The sequence below is a fragment of the Natrix helvetica genome (assembly GCF_964273705.1).
Source record: "Natrix helvetica genome assembly, chromosome: 7".
Lineage (NCBI taxonomy): Eukaryota > Metazoa > Chordata > Lepidosauria > Squamata > Natricidae > Natrix > Natrix helvetica.
In genome coordinates, this window is record NC_138558.1 from 7099755 (window position 1) to 7112036 (window position 12282).

General features: G+C 44.1%; 1 protein-coding gene across 1 annotated transcript in view; it reads left to right on the top strand.

Moving 5' to 3' along the window:
* The window catches only part of ADAMTS3 (ADAM metallopeptidase with thrombospondin type 1 motif 3), a gene marked incomplete at its 5' end in the record, with an annotated part of 158537 nt that extends 154260 nt beyond the window's left edge, over positions 1-4277 (top strand). The window contains one exon of the mRNA XM_081960285.1: positions 2157-4277. Coding sequence (XP_081816411.1) covers positions 2157-2734 — 578 coding nt within the window. The 3' untranslated portion in view covers positions 2735-4277. The remainder of the gene's footprint in view (positions 1-2156) is intronic.
* Between the last annotated feature and the right edge of the window lie 8005 nt (positions 4278-12282).

The following is a 12282-nucleotide window of genomic DNA, read 5'->3' on the forward strand; positions in this document are numbered from 1 at the left end:
AAATCCACGACTGGAACATAGTGATAGGAGGCTACAAACTTAAAAAAAGAACCAGACCCTATAAAAGAGGAGGAGGAGTTGCATTGTATATAAAGAACCACTATATTACTTGAGCAGGAGGTTGGACTAGAAGACCTCTGAGATCCCTTCCAGCCCTATTATTCTATGTTCTATTTTGTTTCCTCTTCACTCACTTGCTATAGCTAAGACGGGTCGCTTGTTTTTGTTTTTATTTTTTATTTTGCTTTGAAGCAATCTTGCAGCCACTTCTTTCCAATTGGCCTAACAGGCTGCTGTGGACTCAACAACAAAAATGCCTTTTTTTTCGGGGTGATTTACAGAAAGAAAGAAAGAAAGAAAGAAAGAAAGAAAGAAAGAAAGAAAGAAAGAAAGAAAGAAAGAAAGAAAGAAAGAAAGAAAGAAAGAAAGAAAGAAAGAAAGAAAGAAAGAAAAGAAAAGAAGGATAAGGAATATTAAAGCTCTTTGAAAAAGAAAAAAAAACCACAAAGCCAACCCCAATCAATAACGCAGCAAGTAATGGAAGTGTTAGACAAGCCCATCAGATATTTAAAAGCCTGGAAGCAAACATTTTTTTAAGGAGTTACTTAGTTTAGAGAGAGAAAGACATCCCCGAAGCTTTCCATGACAGAGTGAAAAGATCAGCAATTCCCATTAAAGCCTTCTCAAAGGCTTTGCGTAAAGCCGAGTGTTTTGCGGATAGGAGGCAATTTTCAGAAAGGAAAAATGAAGAAGTCCCAGCGGCCTTTGCAAAAAGATGAACCTGCATGAAATGTATTATGAAGTGGGATACAACTTTGAATGGGTCTCTTAAGTAGCCCATGTAGGAATTGCTTTTCTTCCAGGTGAGATTCAGGTGCCAATTTACTTAATCCCCTCTAACCTTATTTATCCAAGCGGCAGCTCCCTGGAGATGCACTTCTGAAACCGTGGACGTTTCCAAACGTTGCTAAAAGCATGAAAAGAAGAGTGCTAAGTTGCTGCTTATAATTCTGTCCTCACCCATTGTTCATCATTAAGGTTGTCAATAATGTGTAGGAAAAATACACGTGTGTCCCAGGACAGGCGAGACTTTTCCGAAGTCTGCCACCCATTTCTAGAAATGAGAGAGAGAGAAAAACATGGGTGGATTTTGATAATGGAATAGGAGGAGGAGGAGGAGAAGGAGGAGGAATGGAATGGAATGGAACGGGACGGAACACAATAGAATATATGGAGTAGAATGGAATAGGATAGGATAGGAGGGGAGGGGACGGGACAGGACAGAATAGAATAGAAAAAAATGGAATTGAGTGGAGTAGAATAGAATAGAATAGAAAAAATGGCATGGAGTAGAGTAGAGTAGAGTAGAGTAGAGTAGAGTAGAGTAGAGTACAGTAGGAATAAAATAGAATAGAATAGAATAGAAAAACTGGAATGGAATAGAGTAGAGTAGAGTGGGAATAGAATAGAATAGAATAGAATAGAATAGAATAGAATAGAATAGAATAGAATAGAATAGAAAAAACGAATGGAGTAGAGTAGAGTAGGAATAGAATAGAATAGAATAGAAAATCTGGAATGGAATGGAGTAGAGTAGAGTAGGAATAGAATAAATGGAATGAAATGTAATGGAATGGAGTAGAAGAGGAATAGAATAGAACAGAATAGAAAATATGATAGGAATGGAGTAGAGTAGAGTAGGAATAGACTAGGAATAGGAATAGGAAAAATGGAATGGAGTAGAGTAGAATCGGAATAGAATAAAATAAACTTTATTGGCCAAGTGGGATTGGATACACAAGGAATTTGTCTCCGAGCTTTGCTGAGCAGTATCAAAACGAGAATAATTTATGCTTAAACTAACTGTCCCTACGGAACAGTTACGAACGGTGGACTCTCCTTCATTGAAGGTGTTCAAACTAGGGCTGGAAAGCCACTGTTGGCCATCCTCTAATAGGGAATTCCAGCCGTGGGTATGATGAGATGTTCTCCAGGATCCGTCTAAACTTTACATCCTAAGATCCTGCACGTAAGAATGGATCCAGGTGGACTCTAGTCATCGTTTGCAGCTTCTTCAGAAGCTGCTCCTTCTTCTACCGCCTCATGTTTCTCAAGAGCTTGGCCCTCTTAACGCATGAAGGGCTTTTCTTTTTCAGATGAAGCTTGTCAGGGGGACAAGTCGATCTTCTGCCAGATGGAAGTGCTTGCTCGCTACTGCTCCATCCCGGGCTACAAAAAGTTATGCTGTGATTCCTGCGGCAAACGTAGCGGCAACCTTCCTCTTGCTTTCTACAGCGAAGCCGCCAAAACCGAAGAAGGTTTCATCACCAGCCCCCCCGTCCTTCCCAAGTCTTCAGTCACTCTGACTTCTTTAGCTCCTCCTCGCTCCGAGCGACAAAGCGCTTCGGGCAGGATGTCCTTGGCGGAAGACCACACCCAAGTCCTTCTCCCTCCGATCTACAGGAAGGTCCAAGCGGCTAATAATCCCTCTCATCGGAAATTTCGGAACCAAGCCAGTAACAAGATGCCTGGACCAGCTGCCCCGCACCAGAACCTTTCCACCAACAATGGGCTTCTTCTTAGCCACCGTTCCTCACCTTTGTTTGACACCGGACCGTTGGCGACGCACCATCCCGGCTCGGTGGACATTCATTCTTCTTCCAGAACCCCAAGGAGAAATGAAAAGCAAGCCGAGAGACAGCCACCCTTAAGATCTTCCACTATAGGAAGATGAAAGTTTAGGGAATTTTAATTTTAAGGCGGGGAGATCATGGGAGCAGAGAGGGAACTTCCTCGCTTTGTCCAAGACGCCGTGCAAAACCTTCAAACCCCCGAGACTCAACGCAAGTCAACAACTGAAAAAAAAAGAAAGAAAGGAAAGTGCAGGTTCACTTTGTAGATACTTCTAGCCGTGTCCTAACTTCCTCCGTGTGCAGCTCTCTTCTCCAAAACCGACTCTCTTGAAATCTTCAGAAATCGTGAAATCAAGACAGCTTGGTCGATTTCTGTCGTTCAAAACAAACAAAGAAACAAAATCTACCCTGTTTTTCCTGAAAATAAGACCTCCCCGGATAATACTGTGTTTCCCTGAAAATAAGACAGGGTCTTATTTTCTTTTGATGCCCCCCCCCAAAAATAAGCGCTTGGCCTTATTTTTGGGGAGGTCTTATTATTTTTGAGGTGCAGAAGGCGGCGAGCTTGGTCACCTCATGGCTGCTGCTGTGTGGCAATATTTTCGGGGTGGGCTTATTTTAGTGCATGTGCTCAAAAGCTCGATGGGGCTTTTTATCCGGGGAGGTCTTATTTTCAGGGAAACAGGGTAAGCCTACTCGGCTCTTTTGAGTGCATGCACTAAAATAAGCCCTCCCCTGAAAATAAGCCCTCCCCGAAAATATCGCAACGCAGCAGTATCCTTGAGGTGACCACGCTTGCTACCTCCTGCACCTCAAAAATAATAAGACCTCCCCGAAAATAAGGCCAAGTGCTTACTTCGGGGGTCAAAAGAAGATAAGACCCTGTCTTATTTTCGGGGAAACACAAATATGTTGCCCATCAGGTGCTTGTTATTGTTATTGTTATCGACACATGATTAATTCAAGGGATGGGATTGAATTTTGTTTTAGGGTGAGGGAAGAAGCCATTCAAAAATACCAAAGTTTACACTTTTTACGGAATGTTTTTTTGGGGAGGGGGAGTGTTTGACTGTATGCCATTGATGTCCAACTGAATTGTATGACTAATTTATCTCGGCCAAAAAATAATAGGGAACGTCTAGTATATATGGTGTATATTATTGAGAGAGAAACTGGAGAAGCAGCTTGGTTTTGAAGAGTTTTCTGCTTTTTCTCGTCCCCTTATTCATGGACCTGGCATATCAGAGTCAGCCCTTATTTACATTCCATAAATATGTTTATTAGCCAGAGTCTGAAAAAGATGGATCGATGCACACTGAAAGCATTACCTTGAGAGTGTGGGCATCTATGATAGCATTTTTTTTAAAAAAAAATGCCAGAAGATCTCTTGGGCCACCTCAAAACCATCCGCTAGCCATCTTTTTTCATGGGTACCAAGTTCAAGAGAAAGGGACAGTCATTTAGAAGACTTAGAACTTGGTAGGGGTTCAGACCCAGGCTTCCCAAAATCACCAAGCAGGCTCCTTGTCCCGAAAAAACTCCCTTTTTATTAAGCGAATGTGAATTCCCCTCATTCACATCCAGCAAAGTCCCGGCAAACAGTTTTTCAAGGGTGAATTGACAACCACAGACCTTATCAGGCTTGGAGAGGCTGATATCTTTCAAACGCAACAGCTGTACAAGGAAATACTTGGCAAGGAATCTCTGAGGGCCACGAACAAATCTTCACACCAATTAAGCGAGCTAATTGTCTCCTGCAAACTCCACTCCCCTTTCGCTCTCTTTATTCCCTATGGGAGGGGCCATTCACCGTCCACCTGTGGCTTTACTCCCAAGTCGGCCCTTGTTCCTTAACTGTTCCCTTCTCCTGGCAGCTCTGCGCATGCGCACATTGGGAACAGACTCCAGCTGTTCTTCTGCCCCACTGATATCTGACTCTGAAGGCAGCTGATAACTGTCTAACAGCTATGGCCCCATCTCTGCCTGCGATGCAGTGCCCTCATCAGAGCCTTCCCCAGACTCCAGGACTACCCCATGTTCCTCCCCAACCTCCTCACTCTTCGAATCTGCCACCAGCTCCGCTATAAACACTACTCCAACACTAGGAAGGTCAATGAGCTGTGGAAATTATGTCTGCAGCTCTTCGGTTCCTAGCAGATATTGTTGCACTGAGAATGATTCTTGGAATCGTTCCCATTTGTAACTCCGTCGGAGGACATCTGGATTGTTAACTCTGAAGTGTGTTGTTTGGGAAATGAAATTCTCAAAAAACCAGAGCAGGCAAGCTGGCGGCTTCCAGATATTTGGGACTGCAAACCCCTTACTGACATAAATGTTTAAAGTTACTGGAAAGGGTAGCCTGAGACAGCTGGAGGAAAAACATCTGGAGGATACTCATTAGCACCATTTCCACAGTGGAAGTTGAGCGCAGGTTGTCCTGGACTGACAGTGGTTTGTTTAGTGAGCTTTCCAAGTTACAACGGAGCTAGGGGGAAAAAATGAGTCTTGATTGCTTTTTCACACTTACGACCGTTTCAGCATCCCCGTGGTCACACGATCAAAATCCAGACACTTGGCAACTGACTCATATTTATGACGGTTGCAATGCCCCAGGGTTATGTGATCCCTTTTTTTGACCTTTTTTGACAAGCAAAGTCAAAGGGGAAGCCAGATTCACTTAACAACTGTGTTACTGTTCTGACCTAAGCTTCCTGAGAAAGCATAAATCACAATCTTAGTCCGTCCCGTCCGTCCCCCCCAAACCCTCTTTTATTTATACGGCTGTGAATTCTGGTCATTCCCAGTCGGCAAGGCTTCACAAACAGTCCGTGAAGATTCTGACAGATGTCTGCTCGAGTTGCCACAGTCTTTCAGGGGAATGTTGATAAACACCCACCTTATCTCCCTTGGAATGCTGCCAGAGACCTAATTGCCAAATGCAGAGGAAGGGCAAACTTAGCACAGAGTCAAACTGAACTTCTCAAAGCTTGAACCGACCAGATGAACTAATTGCTTCCTGCAAAAGCTCATGTCCCATTCGCTCCTCTTTTATGTCTTATGGGAGGGGCCAATCATCTCCAAGCCTTACTCCCAAGTTGACCATGTTTTCTTAATTGTTCTTGCCTTCTGGCAGCTCTGCCCATGCGCACACTGGGAACAGGCTCCTGCTGTTCTTCTGCCTCGCTGATGTCAGACTCCGGAGGCAGCTGACAACTGGCATATGGTCCTGGCCCCCTTTCTGCCTCCAACACAGAGCCCTCATCCCAGCCTTCCCCAGTCTTCAGGACTGGCCCATGTTCCTCCCCAACCTCCTCACTGTCCGAATCTGCTGCCAGCTCTGCTGGCTGCTGGCAGGCCACAAAAGTTACTCACTTAACAAATTCCATGAGTCACTTCCCCACTGTGGCAAGTAAGGTGGTAAAGTGGGCCAAAATTAACGCTTAACAACTATCTCGCTTAGCGATGGAAACGTTGGGCTCAATTGTGGTCGTAAGTCGAGCACCTGATGATAGAGAAACATTACAGAAATTACGTGAACCTCACAGGAGAAAGATGGGATGTAAGAATAAATAATGAAAAAACCACACCATGAGAACTAATAATGTTCCTGCTGTTGAAAGAAAAAAGTTTCTTGGCCTCTAATGTCTCTAGAAGCAGAATTGGGAGAGAGTTTCTTTAGGAGGTATTTGTGAGTCACAACATTGGATTTCATGGAGTAACTCAGGTTGCATAAAAGTCCAGGTACAATTGTGCTTTCCGGTTAAAAAGGCTGCTAATAGGCAACTCCCATCATCTCGTTTTCTTTGGTGCTGTCTGAGCTTGGTGGCTTCCTGGCAGACGTTTCTTTACCATACTAGGTAACACCATCAACACTAGAAGGGAGTAGAATTTGCTCTTATTTTACTCTAGTTATACTAGGGGCTAGCCCTGTCCGCGTTGGTAAGAGTATTCTTGGTGGTCTCATGATTAGGCTGTTGCTTACTTATGAGCAGGAGCAGTCAAGAGCCATATGAGCCGAGGGTAACACCAAGTTTCACACTAGGTAGGCCAACAATCAAGTAAACAATACCACAGTCAAAGACTTAGCAAGGCAGACAAACAGGCTAACAGTAAACAACAGTCTAATCAAGGAATCATCAAGAACACTCTCACCAACAATGACAGCGCAAGCCACTCTTCCCCACCTCTCTCTCTCTCCCTCTCTTCCTCTCTGTCTCTCCGTCTGTCTCTCTTCCTCTCTGTCCCTCCCTGTCTCTCTGTCTCTCTCTTCCTCTCTGTCTGTCTGTCTCTTCCTCCCTGTCTCTCTCTGTCTCCCTGTCTCTCTCTGTCTCCCTGTCTCTCTCTTCCTCTCTGTCTCTCTCTTCCTCTCTGTCTCTCTGTCTCTCCGTCTGTCTCTCCCTCTCTGTCTCCCCCTGTCTGTCTGTCTGTCTGTCTGTCTCTCTTTCTCTGTCTCTCTTTCTCTGTCTCTCTCTGTCTGTCTCTCTGTCTGTCTGTCTCTTCCTCTCTGTTCCTGTCTCTCTGTCTCTCTCTCTGTCTGTCTCTCTCTGTCTCTCTGCCCCTCTCTCTGTCTCTCTGTCTGTCTCTCTCTTCCTCTCTGTCCCTCTCTCTCTCTCTCTCCATCTGTCTCTCCCTGTCTCTCTGCCTGTCACTTTCCCTGTCTCTCTTTCTCTCCCTCTCTCTCCCTGTCTCTCTCTCTGTGTCTGTCTCTCTCTGTTTCTCTCTCTGTCTCTCTGTCCCTCCATCTCTCTCTCTGTCTCTCTCTGTCTCTGTCTCTCTATCTCTCTCTGTGTCTCTGTGTGTCTCTGTCTCCCTGTCTCTCTCTCTGTCTCTCCCTGTCTCTGTCTGTCTGTCTCTCTCTCTCTGTGTCTGTCTTTTTCTCCCCCCTCTCTCTCCCACTCCCTCTCTTTCTCTCCCTCTCTCCCTCCCTCTCCCTCTCTCTCTCTCCCTGTCACTCTGTCTCTCCCTGCCTGTCTCTCCCTGTCTCTCTGCCTGTCTCTGTCTCACTCTCAAATCCTACTGCCTTCTACCACTGATGATATTACCTAGCTGCGTCATGAAACGTCTGCAAGAATGCCACCAAGCTCCAAGAGCACCAAGGACCCCACGGTTCAACCTTGCAAGTATTCCCTTCCATCCATGTCCTTTGGTTGCAATAAATGAAGAACGCCTTGGGAAAATGAAACAGATGACACCTCACTTGCCTGACTGTCATTTGTTGAACCAAAGAATATACTCTGGACTCGAACAGGCACGGATGTTGACACATAAGGGCTGAACATGAAATTATATTTTTATGGATGCCAAGCTGAGAAAAAAACACGTATGTGGTCCTTGCCAACTGGCTGACTGCAAGTCTTCCAACAGAGATCCGATGCCTGCGGTTTGGATCGTTGCAAAACTTGTTCGCTATCTGTAAACTCTTCCCAATCTCCACCAGAGTTTTGCTTAAAAAGATACTTGTATGTCGGAATGAAAAGTAAAGCTATTTATTGAAAAAAAAAACACCTCACTTTTGCTTCTTTTTTTTTCCTGCGCCTGCGTTTTATCGTCTGAATATTTAGGCAGAAATAAGTGACTTTATTCCCAGTAGCCCAGAGACAAAAAAGAAAAGGGGGAGAAAAAAAAAAAGAAATGTGACGAAGGGAGAAATAGCGAAGAGACAGGCTAAATATATACGTATGTATCTATGTGCAAGAGCCTTAATGATTTTGAGTTATAAAAATAGGCTTGGATCAGCCTTGCTCTGAATGATTAAACCTTCCTACGTAACTTGCCTTCAACTCTTTTCAGTTTTCACCTGAACGAAGGTGCGATGTTCTAAAAGCAGAAGAGAAGCTAAGAATGACATTTTAGATGTGTTTAACAGAATAACAGAAGGGACCTCGGAGGTCTAGTCCAGAGACTTCCAAACTTTTGGGCACAAGACCCTGTGGAGAGGGTCCCAAAGGGGCTCTTTTCAGGAGGCAATGGGACTTTCTTGCTTTGTCTTTTGAAGACGTTTCGCTTCTCATCCAAGAAGCTTCTTCAGCTCTGGCAGGACAGTGGAAAATGGAAGGGTTTATACTCCTTGCAGACAGCTGGTAAATTTGCATCCTTTTTAGAGAGTCGTTGAAGCCCTTGGAGGTTTATCTCTGTCCTCAGGGTCACCTGAGTGGTGCAAATGGTTCCTGTAGTCTGCATTTTTTTCCCCTCTGGAAATCCATTCCTCCTCCCACACCATTCAAAAGGTGTCCAACCCAAATTGTATAGCTAAACGTCTGTAGGTATTCTCAGTCATCCAGGACATGGTTTGCGCCAAAGGTCCTTTTTCAGGAGGCAACTGGACTTTCTGGTTTTTTGTTTGAAGACGTTTTGCTTCTCATCCAAGAAGCTTCTTCAGCTCTGACTGGATGGTGGGGAAGGAAGAATTTATACTCCTTGCAGGCAGCTGGTCATTTGCATCCTTTTAGAGAGTCGTTGAAGCCACTTGGAAGTTTATTTATGTCCTCAGTTGTTCCAAAGGTGCTTTTTTTTCAGGAGGCAACTGGACTTTCTGGTTTTTCTTTGAAGGCGTTTCGCTTCTCATCCAAGAAGCTTCTTCAGCTCTGACAGGATGGTGGGGAACGAAGGATTTATACTCCTTGCAGGCAGCTGGTCCTTTGCATCCTTTTAGAGGGTCATTGAAGCATCTGGAGATTTATCTCTGTCCTCAGGGTCCCCTGAGTGGTGCAAATGGTTCCTGTAGTCTGCATTTTTCCCCCCTCTGGAAATCCCTTCCTCCTCCCACACCATTCCAAGGGTCTTCATCCCAAATTGTATAGCTAAAAGTCTGTAGAGACTTTCAGCCATCCAGGCCACGGTTGTCCCAAAGGTGCTTTTTTTCAGGAAGCAACTGGACTTTTGAAGGCGTTTCGCTTCTCATCCTGCAGAGAGAAGTTTTTTCTGTGGTATCATGTGCTGCCTACATCCCACAGATGGGACTTTGCTTGTTTGCATGGCTTGCACAGCACACCGTCCCTCCTGAAGGTGTTAAGAGGGTTTTTGCAAATGCAGCCAGTGAATTCTTATTTGCATTAGAAATATTGTCAACTATACCTGTAGCTATTTATTTTAATTATTCTTCCTGGAATCCAATATCAATAAAGCTTGATTTTTTTTGTGTGTGTGTCAGTGTGCGATTATTTTTCCTCCTAACAGTACAGAAAAAAAACACCCCTCACTTCTCACTTAAATATACTTTGTACAGATATTCTGCTGGAGTGTGCGCTCGGAGCCGATCCAGTTGGCTGCCTTTATATTACACTTTTGATTAAAGTATTGCGTAGTGAGCTAAAGGAATAATTAATAAATGGCAGACTGGCAAAATACATAATTAAGCTGTGTGCAGATTGCCTTTGATTAGCATCCAAAGCATGTTTGCTATTATGTGGAAAATGCACTCATACATTTCTCTGTGTATGTTTGTACAGTGTATATAAGATATATGCTTATATTTTCTACATAATTTACATAATGTACATGTATACATGTGTGTGTAGGTGTGTGCTGTGTTACCTCTTGCCTCTTCGTTTTGAGTTCTCCATTGTATCGTATACAATGAGATCTCGGGAAAGCTTTATTTAAAGCCCAAACCGTTCATCAATCAGTACTCTTGTCTAAATCATTTTTTTTAAATGATTTCTTTTGATACTCCTCCACTACTGCTCTTTTCTGTAACAATATTTTTTTTAGCATCCATCTAAAATTTCTTTCAGGAAATCCATCTCCTTTTATAAGCCAAAAAAAGAAGAGGGGGGGGGGGTGAGAGGAGGGGAGGAGAGATGGGAAGAGATGGGATGTGGGGAGAAAGGATGGAAGGGAGGGATGGGATGGGGAGAGTGGAGGGGTGCAAAGAAAGAGAAAGAGTGGAGGGGAAGAGAGGGGAGAAGAGGAGAAGGGGAGAGGAGAAGGGAAGAGGAGAAGGGAAGGGAAGAGAAGAGAAGAAGGGAAGAGGAGAGGAGAGGAGGAGAGGATAGAAGGGAAGGAAAGAGAGGAGAGAGGGGAAGGAAAGGGAAGGGAAGAGAAGAGAGGAACGGAAGAGAGGAGTGGAGAGGAGAAGAGAAGAACAGAAGAGGAGTAGAGAAGAGAGGAACAGAAGAGGGGAGGAGAAAAGAAGAGAGAAGAACAGAAAAGGAGAGGAGAAGAGAGGAACGGAAGAGGAGAGGAGTGGAGAGGAGAAGAGAAGAACAGAAGAGAGGAGAAGGGCAGAGAGGAACAAAAGAGGAGAGGAGAAGAGAAGAAGAGGAGAGGAGAAGAGAAGAGAGAGGAACAGGAGAGGAGAAGAGCGGAACAGAAGAGGAGAGTAGTGGAGAGAAGAGAAGAAGAGGAGAAGAGAAGAGGAGGAACAGAAGAGGAGAAGAGAAGAGACCATCATCTCCAACTGGTGGTTTATTTCAGTAAAACATTTCCTGGTCTCCAGCCCTGGGCTAATTTCTGAGAAACGTAGGCATAGGAGCCAAAATAAAATGAGGTTTTGTGCTAATTACCTCTCGCTTCTTATTCGGAGGTATTTTTTTCTCTGGGACTACTTAGGAGAGAAAAAATATCCCCCAGTGGCAAACAGCACTTCAGCCTCATTAACCTCCCACTCATGATTTTACTTGCACAACAATGTCAGCCACGTTGTGTTTTATGTTCCAAAAACTTCCTGTCACTAAAGGATAAAACAAAACACCTGTGCAAACCCACTCACAGAGACACACACATACACCCTTCACTCCAAAAATGCAGGTTGCGGGATTTATTTAAGATAAAAAATCACTGAAGAATCCCTGATCAAGAAATATTTTTTTTTAAAAAAAAATTCTGGGTATCTGACAGGCTCAGAAATCAAACGTTCTTTTCTTCTGTACTTTTGGTCAAACTTAAAACATTATTTTTTTTTTAAAAAAAGGTTTAGAATTACATATTGCACAGTAAAAAAATGGTTAAGGTACCAGGGTGGAAAGTGGGGGGTGTGTGTGTGAGGCTGTGAGTTCTAGTCCTGCCCTAGGCATGAAAGCCAGCTGGGGGTGTTGCAGAAAATCAAGAGATAGGACTGCGAGACCAAGATAAGCTTTATTTTGGCCAAAAGGTCCAGACAGAGATAACAAATTTCTAACATCTGGACCAAAAACCTATAGAAAAGACAGTGTTATACCTTTCTAAGAGCAAGGTACACAGAAATGCTTCATTTCACTTCTTATTGGATACCTTGAGGAAAGAGCCTTGTAAGTAGATGGGGTCTTACTTCTCCTTTTGTCTTGGGCCACAGGTACTGACTAGGTGTCCCTAAGCAAACTTTAGCTGAACCTTGTGGTTTTGTGAGACTATTGAACTCTGCGGTTAGGCACTCACTTCCTGTTCTTTTGCAAGCTGCAACGCTGCCTATGTGGCCTTTTAATACAGAAGTAAAGGGGTCCCCGAGAGGCTGTCCAGCCTGACCCAGTAGGTTTCACACTTCATGTCCAAATCTCACTTTACGTCCTACTTTAGGGGTACCTTGGCCAATCACCAGGAGCCTGTGAGTTCTAGTCCCGCCTTAGACATGAGAGTCAACTGGGTGGACCAGTGATTTTCTCTCAGCTCGCCCACCTCACAGGGTTGTTGTTATGGAAAAATAGCTACAAATATTCTCTCCTATTGGTACCAT